A 17,584-nucleotide genomic window follows, 5' to 3' on the forward strand; every position below is an offset into this window, starting at 1 on the left:
GCCGCCTCCCTCCTCACCCTCCCGATCGCCGCCAGCAACAGCACGGCGGACGCGCTCGCCATGCCCTCGAGCCCCGCACCCGCCCAGACCCCCTCGCACTCAGGCTCCCCGAACCTCCTCCTGGGCCCGTGCACCCCGCCGGAGGCGCTCTGGAGGAGCAACGCCCCGCGGCCGCAGACCCGAGCACTCGCTTTGCCGGGCGGGGTCCCTACCTGTAAGGCCCGCGTGCGGCCGCCCAGCGCCGAGCTGCGGTCCGAGCCCCGCACGGCGCGCGCCTGCGCGCACAGGGGGGCGGGCCCGCCTCCCCGCAGGACGCGGAGCGCAGACAGCGCGCGGAGCCCGTTTGGGGGATGCCGGCGGGGGGCCCTCCTGCCAGGCCCCGACTGCATGGGCCTAATGTCCCATAGCCCCGGGGGCGGATTGCTGCGCGGGCGGGTCGGGTCGAGTATCTCCCTGTCCCCCACCCCCTGCCTCACAGCTAGCAGCGCGCAGCCGGGCACGGGGACCATGGCGCCGGAAGAGAGAGCCTGGTGGGCCCCTGAGCTGAGTGGTCAGTGACAAAAGACCAGGCTGCACTCCCGTACGCGCCCCGGCCGGGTCGCTGCGCTATCCAACGCCTTTCCACGGCGCCTGCTCCTCACCTGAGGAAAAAGAGCCAAGGAACGTCAGAAAACCGTCTCAGGGCGGGCGAAGGGCCATGCAACCAGAAGAAAGGAGGCCCCCGCGAGGTGCGGGTTCCGATCCTGGCCCTGATGGCCTAAAGGGCAGCATCAGCCGCGCCTGCGTTTGGACGACCACATTGCCATTGGCTGCTGCTGTGCCCTGGGGCATATCACTTTATCCTCCTGGTCCTCCATTCCTCCATTTGTAAAGACTATAACCTACTTCATGGCGTACGTAGGGTTTTTGTTTTGGGGTTTTTTGTTTGCTTTGTTTTGTTTTGAATAATGGGTTCCCGTGGTGGTGTTGCCTTGCGCAAATCATTGCCTGTGTCTGTGCTTCGATTTCCTTGGTTGATCTAACTAGTCAAATCTCCCTGTTACTGGTTCTTGTAGCACAAAATGCCTCTAAACGTACGGCAGCTGTAACTTCACATAGATTTGTGTTATTGGAGAGGTTAAGAGACTGCAAGCTCCTAGAGGGAAGGAAACACACTAGTTTGTGTATCCCCAGCACCTAGCACAGGGCTGGACACTTGAGTGGGTGCTCAATAAACGTTTGTTGACTAATGATGTACTGCATGCAGATGAAAACAGGGCAACTCTTGGTACAGTCGAGCTTTGCCCCACACCCACATTAGTGATTTAATCTAACCTCTTATTTTACAGAAAAGGATATTGAGGTCCATTTGGCCTAAGGTCATGGCCACAGGTCAGACCTCCAGGCTCCTGACTTCCAGTGCAGATGAGAAAAGAGTTCCTAATTAATTGTAGGCAAATTCCCCTAATTGTTGCGATCATCAGGTTTAAATTTATGCAGACTTTATTCTGGTTGACACACCAACGCATTACATGTGTCCTTCCTCGCTGCAGTGTCAATTTTTAATCACAACTTGTATTATTGGAAACAGGATTACATCAGTTGAGGATGCTGGTTGCCATAACAATGGAAGTCTCTTTATACACACCAACATACACACCATCCACTCATTTTTCTCTCATTTCTACCCAGACTGTGCTTGTTCTAGATTCCAAAAGGTTTATTTTAGGTATTCAGAAGATTAAAAGAAAGTGACAACTACACAAACACGTAATTTCTCAATAAGGAATGCGTCTTTTAGACTAGTGGAATCTGAGCTAGTGGGACGCAGGAAAAAACAATGAATGCGGGTGTGAGTTGCCGATATATTATTTTTTTCTGCTCGTTAACAGTATTTTGGTGGCCTTGATACCTTTGGTGGGCCTGCTTGCCTCCCCACCTTCAGGGATGGAGAGCTCCTCCCAAGTGGATGTGTTTGGGGAAGTTTCTCCCTCTAATATAGCCAGAGTATGCTCTGCTGGTCCAATCTGCCCTCAGGAGAAAGTGATCAAGTCCAATTCTTCCCTCAAGAGACAGCCCCCTCTTCTACAAGTTAATAGCCCCCAGTGTCTTCTCCAAGTTAAGCCCCCTACCCAAGAGTGGACCCAAAACTTTTTGAAATGTTGATGAACAGAAGCACAGAAAAAACAGTTGAGAGCAGCCCACACCTTTCTGTTCCTACAGGAGATTTTAAATTCACCATTGGGGCAGTCCATGTATTTTACGAAAATCATCAGGATGTGCCCTTTTTGTAAGTGGGAAAACACTTCTGGTTTCAGCAGTATGGCGCATTTTGCTAATAGGGAGTGCATTTTGTAGCACAGACACCCCAAAATCCTGGATAAAATATTGGAAGGAAGGAAGGAAGGAAGGAAGGAGGCAAGCCAAGAAGGAAGGTGAGTAAATTAATGGCTGAACTTGAAAGAAGGGGAAGTCAGCAGGAGTCAGAAACAAAGATGGAAACAGAGCAACCAGGGGGTGGCCTGATGTCTCTCTTGTCCTGGAGGTGGTTGTTGGATAGGGATTTGGATTTCATCACACACATAATGATGGGAGATGGGATCTTGGGTCCATGTGGTTCTGGGAGTTGAAACTGAATCCCCTGTATAAAGACTGGATAACCCTGACCTGGGGGTCCCACAGTGGAAAAGGCAGGGGAGGTGCAAGTTTCCAAATATGATTAGCTTCAGGTCCTGCTTTCCCCCTGGACATAGGTGTATGGGTGTCAGAAACTGACAAAATTTATATTTGGCTTTGGGAATTGAAGCTTATATTTGCAACCAGTAGGTAAATGTGTCTCAGTGAGGGCCAGAGCCTCGGCTATTTCCGTTACCCCAACCCTGCTAAATATCTGAATCTTGTTCTCAACATACTGATAGAATTCATGTCTCATGATGCTACTGAAAAACCCAGTGGGTGGGCTTCCCTGGTGGCACAGTGGTTAAGAATCCACCTACCAATGCAGGGGACATGGGTTTGAGCCCTGGTCTGGGAAGATCCCACATGCCATGGAGCAACTAAGCCCGTGCACAACTACTGAGCCTGTGCTCTAGAGCCCACGAGCCACAACTACTGAGCCTGCACACCACAACTACTGAAGCCTGCGCACCTAGAGCCTGTGCTCCGCAACAAGAAGCCACTGCAATGAGAAGCCCGTGTGCCGCAACGAAGAGTAGTCCCTGCTCGCTGCAACTAGAGAAAGCCCGCGTGCAGCAATGAAGACCCAATGCAGCCAAAAAAATAAAATAAATTTTAAAAAACATTAAAAAAAAACCAATAGGAAAAAAATCACTGGATTAAGCTTATTTTTTTTTTTTTTTTTTTTCTCTTCTTTTTTTTTTTTTTTTTTTTTGCAGTACGCGGGCCTCTCACTGTTGCGGCCTCTCCCGATGCGGAGCACAGGCTCCGGACGCACAGGCTCAGGGGCCATGGCTCACGGGCCCAGCTGCTCCGCGGCACGTGGGATCCTCCCGGACCGGGGCACGAACCCGCGTCCCCTGCATCGGCAGGCGGACTCTCAACCACTGCGCCACCAGGGAAGCCCCCTAAGCTTATTTTTTAAAAAAACTTTTTGGTTGCGTTGGGTCTTTGTTGCTGCATACGGGCTTTCTCTAGTTGCGGCGAGCAGGGGCTACGCTTTGTTGTGGTGAGCTGGCTTCTCATTGTGGTGGCTTCTCTTGTTGCGCAGCATGGGATCTAGGCGCGTGGGCTTCAGTAGTTGCAGAACACAGACTCAGTAGTTGCAGCACGTGGGCCTAGAGCACATAGGCTTCAGTAGTTGCGGTGCACTGGTTCAGCAGTTGTGGCTCACAGGCTCTAGAGCACAGGCTCAGTAGTTGTGGCACACGGGCTTAGTTGCTACGTGGCATGTGGGATCTCCCCGGACCAGGGCTCGAACCTGTGTCGCCTGCATTGGCAGGCGGATCCTTAACCACTGCACCACCAGGGAAGTCCTTACTAGTTTTTAATTGGTGCTGAACAAATGACCACAAAGTTAGTGGCTTATAACAATACAAATTAATTATCTTGTAGTTCTGGAGGTCAGAAATCCAAAATGATGGTGCTGAACTCTTTTATCTTTTGCTTGTCCCTAGAACTCTTTATCTCTCCTTCAAATTTAAATGATAGACTTGCTGGGTAGAGTATTCTTGGTTGTTTCATCACTTTAAATATATCACACCACTCCCTCCTGACCTGCAGTTTCTGCTGAAGTCAGCTGATAGCCTTACATATGTTCCATTCTACTTGCCTTGCTACTTTTAAGATTCTCTCTTTGCCATTTTAATTACAATGTGTTTTGGTGTGAACCTCTTGGATTGATCTTGTTTGGGATTATCTTTGCTTCCTAGACCTGGATGTCTGTGTCCTTTCCCAGGTTAGGGTAGTTTTCAACTATTATTTCTTCAAACACATTCTCTGCCCCTTTCTCTTCTTCTCAGACTTAGTACATCTGATGTTGACCCAGAGGTCTCTTTAACTATCGTCACTTTTAAAAATTCTTTTTTTCTGTTCAGCTTGGGTGATTTCCACTACTCTGTCTTCCAATTCACTGATCTGTTCCTCCATATCATCTAATCTACTGTTGATTCTTTCTAGTGTATTTTTATTATTACATTCCTCAGCTCTGTTTGGTTCTTCTTTATATTTTCTAACTCTTTGTTAAACTCCTCCCAGTGTTCATCCATTCTTCTGCTGAGTTGGTTGAGCATCTCTATGATCATTACCTTGAATTCTTTATTGGGTAGATTACTTATCTCCACTTTGCTTAGCTCTTCTTTTGGAGTTTTGTCTTGTTCCTTTGTTTGGTACATATTCCTGTGTCTCCTTATTTTGCCTAAATCTCTATTTTTATTTCTTTGTATTAGGTAGATCAGTTACATTTCCCTTTCTTGGAGAAGTGGCCTTATTAGATGTCCTATGGGGCCCAGCAGCACACTCCCCTCTGGTCACCAGTGCTAAATGCTCTAGGGGTGCCCCCATGTGGGCTCTGTGGCTCTTCTGTTGTGGCAGAACTGATTACTGTGGGTGCAGTGGTAGGTGAGGCTGACCCCCGGGCCACAGTTGGCTGTGGGGCTGGGGTGTTCTGGGACTGATGCTGGCCTGCTGGTTGGTGGGTTAGCTCCTGGCACTAATAGGCCACAGGGAGGACTCCAAAATGGCACTTGCCAGCACCAGTGACCTCATGGTAGAACGAGCTCCCCAAAATGGCTGCCACCCATTTCTGTATGCCCCAGGGGGAGTCTCACTTGCCTCCTGCCTCTCTGGGAAGCTCTCCAAGGTCAGCAAGTGGGTCTGACTCAGGCTCCTGAGAATAAAGCAGCAACCAGGGCTCCTGGGAGAAATGCCTGATTGCAGGTTTGCGACTAGATATATGAGCCTGGAAATCTTATACCAGAAAGCAAAAAGACTGCTATGATTATTAGGGTTGTTTCAAAGGAACTCAGGAAACAACTTAAATTGACTCCCACTGATCAAAGATAGAATAAAGCAACATCAAAAAGAACTGCAGTGGGTTGAAAAAAAGTTTTAAAATCAAGGGTTCACGGATTAACAGATCTTGACAAAGATCAATGGCTGCCAACATGAACAACAAGAGATGAATCAGTATCTTATAAAAAGCCTCCAGAATAATGCGTCTCAAATTTGAGCGTGCCCCAGACTCACCAGGAAGGCTTGTTAAAACACCTATGGCTGGGCTCCACCTACAGTTTGATTCAGTGAGTCTGGGGTGGGGCTTGAGAAATTGCATTTCTAACAAGTTCCCAGGTGATGCTGATGTTACTGATTCAGGAACCACACTTCCAGAACCACTGCTCTAGGTTTATTAATTCACAGGGAATGCAGGGGACAGAACATGCTAAAGGATGCCATGAGAATGCAATCAGGAAATCAAGACCAGGAAACTACTCAACAGTGACCTTGAAGAAATACGTTGCAAAAACAAAAAACTCCAAATACATTGCAAGGAAAAAAACCTGGAGGACCCTATAGATAAATGGGACTTAAGATGTCTTTTTAGAGGTATATATTGAACCATCTTCAGCTGAAATGTCTAGGATTTCCTTCAAAAGTATCTATAGAGAAAGTGGATAGGCATATAGATATTGTTAAAGCTGGATGAGTGTACAGGAGGTCCATCACACTATTCTCTAGCTGGTGTTTGAACTTTTGCACAAAAGTAGCAGCAATATATTTAAATAGTACACACAAGGCTGTTCGTGAATGACTGGAAAGGGGTAGTGACATTTCTAATACTTGGGCACCATATTCAGCAACTCTGCTTTACCTTTTTCTCACCTGGCTAGAACATTAAGGTTTGACTATTCTAATCATGGAAATTTTTATTTTATTTTTGGCTGCACCGCTCGGTGTGCCGGATCTTAGTTCCTCGACCGGGGATTGAACCTGAGCCCTTGGCAGTGAAAGCACGGAGTCCTTAACCACTGGACCACCAGGGAGTCCCCTGGTATGGTTTACAACACAGGCAGCTACTATTTCACAGCAGTGGCTGTGCCAGCTGCGCTGATGATCGCACTCAGTGCCTACAACGTGGGAAAACACTGTTTCATAGCTGAGGACAGTTTTCTACTGCATATTCCTCTCATCTCCGTAAAAGTTACCTCCAGCTCCCTTTCGGCCCTTGGCCAGGGGAACCACTGTCCTGGTTTCCACAATAATGGAGTACAAATTGATGCCATCAAGGCTCTCCCCTCAGCAACTTTGTCAGACTCCAAAAGGATTCCTTCCCCTCCTAAAACCCAAACAACCCTCCTTTAGATCTGACCTTTAAAACAGTCTACCCCCCACAGAGAGCACCCGGACAGCATGCCAATGAACAAAACATAGAAAATCAACAAATGTTAATAGTGGGTGACAGTTTGATAGGAACTGGGTATTTAATAGGCTCTGGGTATCTCCCACAAATTATTGACTATAAAGGGAAAAAGCGACTTCATAAGTGATTCAGGTTATCACAATGTGCCACTAGATATGAAGCACTGAAGACAGTCTCATTCTTGTGATATTTCTGCCAAATATGCCATCGTGAGGAGACATCAGACAAACCCAAATTGAGAAAACTACAAAATAACCATCCTTTACTCTTCAAAAATGGCAAGGTCAAGAAAGGCCAAGGACCTGTTCGAGTTAAAAGAGACTAAAATCATGACAACTAAATGCAGCAAATGATCCTGGGCCAATGGAAAAAAAAAGTATAAAGGATGTTATTAGACAACTGACAAAATATAAATACTGTGGATGAGACAAGATTATATCCAAGCTATTTTCCTGGTTTTGATAGGCAGACAGTATAGTTATATGAGAATGTCCCTGGAAATACACAAAATTTTAGGGATAAAACAGAAAGATGTAACTTACCTTTCAGAGGGTTTAGGAAAAAAGTGTAAATGAAACAAAATATTATTGGTGAATGGCAAAAGGTGTGTAATTTTTCGTACAGTATTGCAAGTTTTTCCTAATTTTGAAATTTTATCAAAATAACTATAAAAGAAGCCTGCTCATTCATGCCTCTTCAGTGCTTTTCACTATGAGGAATTGAGTTTCTGAAATAGATATTGACACTTTAGGGCTGTTAAGAACTGAACGAGCATTTAAGTCCTGCCTCTGTTAACAACTTCCCATACAAATACCATACCTTTCTCAGTAATGATGTCAAAAATGGGTGCAAGTTTCTGGATGTGTTTCTTAGTAGAAGGTATAATACTTAAATATCACTTGACTTTGTAAAATTCAAATGAGCTACGATCAAACTACCTGGGAAACGTTAATTTTACCAGGTTTGCATCTCCAGAAACATGCGTAAGAAGCTAGTAATCCTGGCTTCCTCCAAGGGGTCAAGGATGGAATTTACTGTTTAACTTTTTGTATTTACCTTCTGATTTTTGAACCACGATTCCTTTCTATTTATCACTTTATTAAGTACTATGCTGGGGGCCCATCTGTGAAGTTGTTATAAGACAGCCAGGCAAATCTAAACAAGCTATTTAGGATCTAGAAGACCAATTACACAACTGCAAATACACATCCTTTTAGTGAATGGAAGCATACATGGTGTTGCGGACACAAAGATGTATCTTGTTCAAGATGTGGTTGCTGCCTCAAAAAGCTCAGTATTTTGGGACTTCCCCGGCAGTCCAGTGGTTAGGACACCTCACTTTCACTGCCAAGGGTGGGGGGTTCGATCCCTGGCTGGGAAACTGAGATCCCACAAGCTGCACAGCTTGGCCAAAAAAAGCAGCAAGTCACAGAACACACTCATGGTATGAATAGCTTACTGACGTGCATAGGAATTACGACTGGAGAAGTCTGGGCAAATACAGTGTGTTAGAAGCAGCTACCTTAGTAAGTGGACTCTAAAAGAGAGATACTTTATATTCCAAGTACATACTACTTTTGTAATTAAAAATTAAATCAGGAACTTAAAACATTTCACAAGATTTGTGTACAATCACAAAAACTGGATGAAGGTAGAAAACAATGCTTTCTGAAAGCAAGGTAAATAAAAGTGAAATTAGGTGGTAAAAGATGACTGCGCTCCCTAGTTTATCTGAGTAATTGTCACAGAAAATGTTCCAACTGCTACAAGATAACAATGGGTAAATTCTGTGTGAAAACTAAAGCAGGGCAATACGAGAGACTTAGCATATTTAGTCCTTCTATGGTATTGTTCTAAGTACTTCTCACATGCTAACCTTTCATCTTCACCACCCATGAGGGGTTATCCCTACCACTTTGCGGATGACACTGAAGCACGAATGTTAAGTACTTGCCCCAGTTAAACCATCTACTATGTTGACCCTAACCTCATGTTTCCGAAGAGCTGAAAACAAGACCTTTTCTCATACTCAAATCAGGAATGAAACTTGCCGATAGCAACTCCAATTCAAAAAACCATCTGCCAGGGCTTCCCTGGTGGCGCAGTGGTTGAGAGTCCGCCTGCCAATGCAGGGGACACGGGCTCGTGCCCCGGTCCGGGAAGATCCCACGTGCCGCGGAGCAGCTAGGCCCGCGACCCATGGCCACTGAGCCTGTGCGTACAGAGCCTGTGCTCTGCAACGGGAGAGGCCGCAACAGTGAGAGGCCCGCGTATCGCAAAACAAACAAAAAACCCATCTGCCAAATATTTGGCGCTAAGTGGGAATACACAATAAACTCAAAACAAGCCTTTCCCTCAGTGAACATTTTATTGAAGCAATAAAGCACAAAGCAGGTTAACAAAGTGGGAGAAAGAAGATACCAAGAGAAAAGATGGTAACAACACAGGAGTGGAACATTAAGTCACAGGAGCAGGAAGGACTCGAACTGGCCATAAAGGCACTATGGCATGTCAACACACTATCACATAAAAGAAAGGGGGATCCAGTTATCATTCACTTCTATTTTGCTCTCCACCAGGTTAATACTCCATCTAGCCACAGATGAACATGTGGCCAAGTTGTAGAGACTCAGATTCTACTTAAAAGTTAGCAAGGAACTAAACATTTCACTGGTCAAGTGGGCCAGTGTTATAAATACAGTGGTTTAGCACATCCAATGATGTAGGTCCACAGATGTGGGATAGGAACTAGAATTTTAATAAGTTGGCCTTTGCTGCTAAATTCTTATGGGTGCAGACATTTACCTATACAATTACCCATGGGGGCAGGGGGCAGCTAAGAATGCAAAAGCCCAGTTGAAGGATGCTGCATACTTTTAGAAAGCCCAATTTCACATTGTAGTACTCCCCTCTCTTTCATTTTAACAGGCTGTGGTTTTAAAAGCTTTTGTTCTTTCCCTGAAAACAAGAGAACTTTGGTCAAAGCCAATTCTTAAAAGTAACGTGTCCTTAACCGTAATTTGAAAGGCAGTGGAGGCTTGCTTCCTCATGTAAGAGTCCTAACTTTTGTTCTTTCAAACAGGCAAAACAATGAACTATAATTACAGATACCAGTTTCTTCTCTCAAAATCTGAAGTTTATATTGAAAAAAAAAAAAACCCAACCCAACCATATTTCTTATGAACATCTAAAAAAAAAATATCAAAAGCATTAAAGAAAATAAGGTCTTGGAAGAAGCATCAACCTTCTGGGTCACTATGTTCCTAAGATTAGGCTCTAAGATTTCATAACAGGAAGCCCAGAAATTATTAGAACAAGTCTTTTTACATGAGCAAACACTAACAGTTACAGTGTCATTTTGACATCTAGATCCTTGACTCAACCTTTTCCACGCAGTCTCAATTTTATTAGGCTTGCCTTCTGGATTATCTGAACCTACAAACCAACTAGATTATGATGCTTTCTAGTCCCCCCTGCAGCACAATGAGTGGTACCCATAATACCCTAACACTACCCAGCCCTCAACACCTCATATAGAGTGATAGCTCCCAGGAAGATGTTAAAGCTGAGCCATATAACCTACATCTTGATTTCAGACTAAGATTAATGAGTGCTTTTAATGAAATTACCTTAAAGAATCTGGAGAAAGACATATATATATATATATAAGGTAATTCATTTCTCAAACTGCAGTCTCAACTAACTAGGCTTAACGGATGTATGGACTAATGGTAACCCAGTAACTCTATAAAATTTGCAGTATTATAAAATTTGGTTTCCACAGTATTTATTACCCTTCATGACGAAGTACAAAAGTTTAGGGTTAACCCGTTTAAATTTTTTCCAAGCCAACCACATAATGTTTTACAAGGATGATTTAACCAATTACCACAGAACCCCACTAACTAAAGGGGACTGACTGTTGGGTGGAATTTTACTTTAATCAGTAAAACTGATTAATCAAGCGATCTGTTTTAAGTGCCTGTTAAGGATCTTTCAGTAGAAAATGAAATATTTGCTCTTCCATTTTGAATAACACACCAAATTTCAGATCAAAGAAAGGTTACTTCCATTTTTACATAACAAACGTTAAAGACCACGGAACCTTATTCTAACAAAACACTAATTACAATGATCACTTCCAGAAAGTGGGATTACCAGGCTAGATAAGATCCCAAGTAACAGGAACTATTTTTTGAAGAGTTCAATCAACTTAAGTTTGAAAAAGGTTTCATTATTTAAAAAATCTATTAATTTAGGCAAAACTGTATAACAGATCGACTATAAAATCTTTTATTTTTAACTTAACCTGTTTAAGGGGCCAATATGACTTTGGCAAATTTGAATAACAGGACAAAATAATGTTATCCAAATTGAATAATTTATTGCTGGTCTGAGACTTGCCTTGTTCTACACTTAAGTAGAATTTACATTATTTCCACGGATAGGAGATAATCAATATTTAAAGGAATTTAAGAGTGACCTATTCAATAAGGCAATCATCTTGGTAGCAAACTTTTATTGAAATTTTACATAACTCAAGCTTTATAAAAAGCCAACATAATTGGAAATTGGGTTCTCCCTCTAAAGCCTTAAGTGTTCAAAGCTTGAAACGGTTAATTTAAAATTAAGCAAACAAATATAACAATGACAGAAACTCCTGCAGCAGATCCTGCTGAAATACTTAAAAAAAAAAAATCTAAATGAGCTTAATCTTTACAAAAGTTATTTTAGCTCAAAAGCTATAAAATCAAAGTTATCTTAATTCTACAAAGGGAGAGGATCTTTGACTTCATGCCATTGCTTTAGAACCTCATCTTTTTCATCAAATTTGGCTACAAATCCAATTTTTGTATGCCCCTGTTTTCGGGAGATTCTTCTCGCAGAAGAGGCCAAGTACAAACGTGGAAGAGTAACTGCCTAAGCAAGTAGGAAAGTGTTCCGTAATAGTGTGCAAAGAATGTAGAGTTCTGGGTTAATCTCTGGAACTCGATCTGGATCGTGACCTTGACTTTGAATGAGATCTAGAATGGGATCTTGAAGCTCTTTTTGGTGGAGGGGACACAGAACGGGCCTTTGAGGGTGGAGCAGGTAGGGGTGAATTGGAACGAGACTGGCTCCTTGATCTGGATTTTGATTTTATATCACCTTTCCCATTTTCTTTGGGGGAACGAGATCGAGAACGAGACCTGCTTCGAGATTTCTCATATTCATCCTTCGATCTGCTCCGAGAGCGCGAACGGGAGCCTCGATCAGACTTAGGTTTAGATTTGCTTTTTGATCTAGATTTCCTGCCTTTTGAACGAGAACGTGATCGACCTTTGCTCCGAGACCTGGATCTAGACAATAAAAGCCAGAATTTTTTTCAGTACCTTGTGAAACACATAAGCACTCTATAAACATAAAGTATGTAATTCAGAAAAACACTCAAGGACACATTTACCGGGAGCGACTTTTTGAGATACTTCGAGATCTACTGCGGCTGCTCCTACGACTCCTACTTCGTGACCTTCTTCTAGACCGTGACCTGTAACAAGAAACGTGACAATAAATCTTTATCTCAAGACATCTTGACGTGAATGTTTGTACAATTTACGAAAAATAGACAAACCAACAAAAAAACCTTAATTGCTCCAATGATGCAACAAAAGAAACTAAGAACTGACCTAATTTCAATTAAGCAGCAACTGAAATACTACTGTTTGAATTTTCCTTTATTTGTGGCAAATACTGTTTCCTTCCTTCTCCATATCCTTCAATAAGTTACCTTGATCTGCTTCCAGAATAAGACCGCCTGTGGCTTGTTCGTGGTTTATCTTCAATTAGTCTAATATTTCTCCCATTGATTTCCGTACCATCCAGCTTATCCAAAGCACGCTTCATGTCAGAGTAGGAGCGAAACTCAATGACGCCTTCATTTGTGCGTTCTTTGTGAGCATCCGCATAGGTTACTTCACCTGCTTGTCTCATGAAATCCTAAAAGAGCAACGAGACTGGTCAGACCCAGAAATCTAAAGAAAAAACAACTATGCATTAAATCCGATCCTCAGAAATAAAAGAGCAATACAAAACCCTACCTTTTAACCATCAGTCATATCTTTTTTATCTCACATTATAGCACTTACCTTTAAATCTTGCCAACTGCAACGACTAGAAAGATTTTCTACAATAAGCCTGAATTCTGTGCGTACAGGTGGTCCATATTTGTCTCTGCCAGAGGTTCTCCGACTGCTGTATCCACCTCCACCACCTTTATCACATGAAGAGAACAATTAGATGCTTTGTAGTGATAGGGATACATGTTTTTGAAAGTTAGTACAAACATATCAACTTTTATTTACTGGAGTAGGACTTTGCTACTATATTGCTAAACCTTTGATACAGTTGTGATTTGCCATAAATTAAATTAAGGGCAAGTCAAATAGACTAAATCCAACTAAACTCTCCTACATTCTGTTAGAAAGTGACTGCTCCTTTATTCAATTTACCTCGCTAAGTTTTATTTTACAGAACATTGTAAAATATAAAACTTAACTGATTACATGCATTTCTACATTTTACAAAAATGTTTACTAGTTACACTAAGTACTTACATCACAGTGTGAGGTTTTTGGTGGTGGTTTGGCCACAAAACACGCAAGGTAACAGTCACCTAGTTCAGATTAACCAGTTTTGTCTAACCCTTGGAATCCTCACCATCACCCTGCGTCTAATGGCAAAAGGCTGCTGTCGTCATGGCTTCCGGTAAGGTCAGCCAAAGGGTCATAGGGCAAGGGTCACACAATGTATGGAAAAGCCAAGGCCAATCAGGAAAGGCAGTCATCTTAGCCTCAGTGGACACAGCCTCAGCCCCATTGGTCACTTTCAAATTGAAACATCAAGGACTTGTTAAAAAGTTTGAATTCAACATGCAACAATTTCAACATCAAACATTTAACATAACCAAAAATCCCCCCACCTCCTCCCAATAACATGCCCCAACTAGTTCAAATACAGCATAAAGCTCATTTAAATCTATTTTGTGGTGCACTACCACATTACTTCTAAAAAATATTTCCTTTGGCCCCCGCCAATTTGAATAACACTAAAACCTACTCTTAAAACCCCACCCCCTTTCCCGCCCCGACCCCACCTCCACCCCAGCCTGTCCCCAAACTTCTAAGCTAAATCATTCACATTCCCAGCTAATGCACTGACAGGTAAGTAAGGGGCATGCAACAAATACAGCCATCCCTCACTTCCTCCGTAGGCAGAGCCTACGACAGTGCTGACAGGGGCCCAGCACGTCACCCCCTCCCAACTTAGCAACCCCGCCCCCAAACACCCAAACCCTGGCTAGGCAAAACCCACCACCCAATCCCCGCGCTCCGGCGTCCCGTGTCTTCACCGGGCAGGCGTGAAGGCAGCGGGCCCCGGGGACACCCGAGTCAAACGACCCGGGCCACCGCGCCTGCCCGGCTGGGAGGCCCCACCCCGCCCCCCCTAAGCCTGCGCCCGCCCCCCGGGGTCCCAAGGACGCGGAGCGCGCGGGGGTGGGACTCACTGCGGCTTCCGTAGCTGTAGCCGTCACGATCGCGGCGCGGGCCCCGGGCGTGCTCCACTATCACGCGCTCGCCGCAGAGCTCCTTGCCGTTCAGTTCGTAAACGGCGTCGTCGGCGTCGCGGGAGTCCTCGAACTCCACGAAGCCGTACCTGGGGGGCGGTGCGAGGGCGGGAGACCGGCGGGAGTCGTTAGGCCGGGGTCGCGCACGCGCGCGCCCCCGCTCCCCCCGCGCGCTCCCGCAACCCCGCGCCGCCGCCATCTTGGCGGCCCTGCCACGCGGCGCCGCGGCCTTGGCCGTCTCCTCCTTCCGACGGGCCCTTCCACCGCAGGCCCGGGGCGCTGCGGGCGGACGTGGGCACCCAGCCCCGACTCACCCATTTTTAAGGTCTATTTCGAGAAGGCGGCCATAGCCACTGAAAAACCGCTGGATGTCCTTCTCCCGGACGTTGTAGCTCAGGCGTCCTATGTAGACGCGCGGCATGTCCGTGGCGGGCGAGGGGCCCGAGGGCTGGCTGTCGAACGGCGGACCGCAAGGCAGAAGCCTCGGTGCGGGTGCGGGGACGGCGAGAGCCCGGATACACACCTTACACCGCAGCGGCGGCCGAGTCCAGCCACACAATGGTGCGCGCGCGCCTGGGCTACGCTATAAGGGCGGGCGGCTGGGGGTGGGGCCCAGCGTGTGGCGTCAGCGCGCTGCACCTACCCTCCCGCGCTTTAACCCGGAGCGCTGGGCGCCAGGGTGACTTGCGAGTTCTTCCCCTGCCAAGTTTCGAGGAAGTGAGGTGCTACCAGCTCATCGAATTTTCTCCACACATCCTTGTAAACGTCGTATTCCGTCTCCATCCGCGGACTTGTTTTCTAATTTGTACTTAAAATAAAAAAACGAACCGTTCCTCTGTGTGATCTCTCCAGGACTGGCGCTAGGAGAATCCCTTTTTTCATTGGTTCCCGAGGTTGTCATAATAGGCCTCTGCGGTCTCTGGTTGGTCCCGGGAAACGAGGCTCGAATTTTCTCCGCGAGTCGTTCGGCTCACGCTCGGCTGGTGTGGAAGGTGCCTTCGGACACAGTCGACTAGGTACCCTTTCCCACAGCGTCCGAGGTTTGCGCTCCGACGTCTTGGGGGCCCGGCCGGGCGCGCACAGTCCTGCTAGCTTCTATCCCTCTTGGTCTCGCAGCCGTCGTCATCGTGGTCTCACTTCACCGCCTCCCTGTACGTCCACCTCTCCTTCCATGGGTCTTTCTTGGAGCACTGGCACCTGGAGTCACCTACAGATTGAGGTGTATATGGCAGTCCCACGCTCGCTGTAATTGCCGACGAAAGGAGCAGGGCCAAGGCCTCTGGCCCAAGAAAGTTGAGCAAGACCTGGCATTCCTGCCCCAGAGGTACGCTCATGTTATCCCCACTGTGGAGAGTCCGTTGTCCCAACGCGATCCCTTCCCCCATTGGTTTGGAAGGCATCTATGTGGCAGAAACGCACATTTTGGAGTTTATCACTAGAGATGCCATTTAAAGCTGGAGAACTAGATGAAAACCACAGAGGAATAAGTTTAAGTGGAGAGCAGAAGACTCTGGAGTGCTCTGCAACTTCAGTTCAGGAAAAGGTGCTGGGAAGAAGTGACCAGAGAGGTGGGAAGAAGAGCTGGAGGGCATGGTGTCACACAAGCTGAGAGGAAATGGCAGCACGGGGATAATACTGGCTGTTTAGGTATCTCCGTATATTCCAGCTCTTCGTGAGCCGGGCAGCCTTGATATTCTACAGTTTCTGGTTGAAAGGGAGCGATTTTGCCCCCACCAGGGGACATTTGACAAAGTCTGGGGGTCTGTTGGCTGTCACGACTAGGGGAGGGGGAGTGTTAATAACTGGCATCTGATGGTAGAGGCTACACTGTCTGTGCTTAAAGTTAGATAAGTAAAATATATAGGTGGATCTTAAAAAAATTGTGTGTGTGGCATATAGTAATTAGGGAAAGAAGAATTAATGGGATAACATTTTTTTCACTCATTGAATTGTCAATATTTTAAAGTTTGTTCAAATTCATTGTTGGAGGGGAATTCCCTGGCTGTCCAGTGGTTAGGACTCCATGCTTTCACTGCCTTACGGCCCAGGTTTGATCTCTGGTTGGGGAACTAATATCCCACAAGCCACGCAAAAATTCATTGTTGGCAAGAGGTGAACCAGGAAATGCCACTCTGAACATTCCTTTTGGGAAGGTAATGGGGTGGTACTTAGTAAGGAGCATATGGGGAGTGGGGTGTCACCTCCTCTCTCCTTTCAGTTCATTTGCCCAAAGAGAAAGATGCAGCTGACGTTCTCCACAGTCTCTCACCTCTCTTTCTCCAGAGCCCAGTGACTACTACTTTTTTTTTTTTTGGTCGCACCGCTCAGCAGCGTGCAGGATCTTAGTTCCCCGACCAGGGATTGAAACCATGTCCCCTGTAGTGGAAGCACGGAGTCCTAACCACTAGACCGCCAGGGAAGTACCACCCACTGGCTACTCTTAACAAAAAATTTGAATTGCCTAAGAGGAAACAGTCTCAAATAGCATCATTGAAGGGAGTGTTGGGTCATCAGCTTTCTGTGGAGTCTAACTCACCTCTGTTGATATTTTGGAAGAACAACTCAAAGGAGAAATGATGGATGTACAGCATGTGGTGGTGTCTGAAGTGTCTATAAACATGGTGGCAGATAAAGATCACTGCTCATTTGAAAGTTGTGGAGTGCTGACAGGAGTCTGTCAGAAAGAGAGGGAGAGGAGCCTCAATCTGATACAGAAGAGAGTTAATAACTTCAAATCCACAATTACCCAGATTGAAAAGTACAGTCTGGAGCAGGGCATAGTTGTGATTTTCAATCCAGTGGGTATTCTTACTTTTGGAAACCAGAAGTATTTCCAAGCTTTGAAGTGATGTAAGCTGGATTCTGATAGGCTGTCTTATGTTTGAAAAATTTATCATTCCAGAGGCTGTCAATTTGAATGGATTTTGGGAAAACATGGCAACTCAAGAGGGTGGAGTGCAATGACTGTGGCAAACTATGGCCCCAAGTTCTGTTAGAGCACCGCCACACCCTCTTACTTAACTAGCGTCTGCTCTTAAGACACAACAGTGGTATTGAGTAGCAGAGACTGCCCGCAAAGCCTAAGGTATACATACACTAGTTGGTTCTTCACAGAAAAAGTTTGCCTA

The 17,584-nt window shown here is 45.6% G+C and overlaps 3 protein-coding genes across 15 annotated transcripts in view; 1 reads left to right on the plus strand and 2 right to left on the minus strand.

The window, feature by feature from the left end:
* The window catches only part of L3MBTL1 (L3MBTL histone methyl-lysine binding protein 1), a 49,944-nt gene extending 49,681 nt beyond the window's left edge, over positions 1–263 (minus strand). For 9 of the 12 annotated variants that reach the window (XR_010836567.1, XM_067013378.1, XM_067013379.1 and 6 more), the window contains exon 1: positions 213–257. The gene's annotated coding sequence lies outside the window, so the exon portion shown is untranslated. Of the gene's footprint in view, positions 1–212 lie in introns of all 12 variants that reach the window. The other 3 variants (XM_067013380.1, XM_059037751.2, XM_059037750.2) reach the window with 1 other exon arrangement.
* An 8,939-nt stretch (positions 264–9,202) lies between these two features.
* Positions 9,203–15,751, minus strand: SRSF6 (serine and arginine rich splicing factor 6). Its single transcript, XM_059037836.2, has 6 exons — positions 14,771–15,751; positions 14,397–14,545; positions 12,979–13,103; positions 12,621–12,829; positions 12,297–12,380; positions 9,203–12,192 (listed from the first exon to the last, which is right to left on the minus strand). The coding sequence occupies exons 1-6, from the start codon at positions 14,875–14,877 to the stop codon at positions 11,829–11,831; spliced, it is 1,038 nt and encodes a 345-aa protein (XP_058893819.1). The 5' UTR covers positions 14,878–15,751; the 3' UTR covers positions 9,203–11,828.
* The window catches only part of PTPRT (protein tyrosine phosphatase receptor type T), a 1,303,183-nt gene continuing 1,301,023 nt past the window's right edge, over positions 15,425–17,584 (plus strand). For both annotated transcript variants that reach the window (XM_067013228.1, XM_067013229.1), the window contains exon 1: positions 15,425–15,780. The gene's annotated coding sequence lies outside the window, so the exon portion shown is untranslated. The remainder of the gene's footprint in view (positions 15,781–17,584) is intronic.

Source organism: Kogia breviceps, chromosome 14, assembly GCF_026419965.1.
Source record: "Kogia breviceps isolate mKogBre1 chromosome 14, mKogBre1 haplotype 1, whole genome shotgun sequence".
Taxonomy (NCBI): Eukaryota; Metazoa; Chordata; class Mammalia; order Artiodactyla; family Physeteridae; genus Kogia; species Kogia breviceps.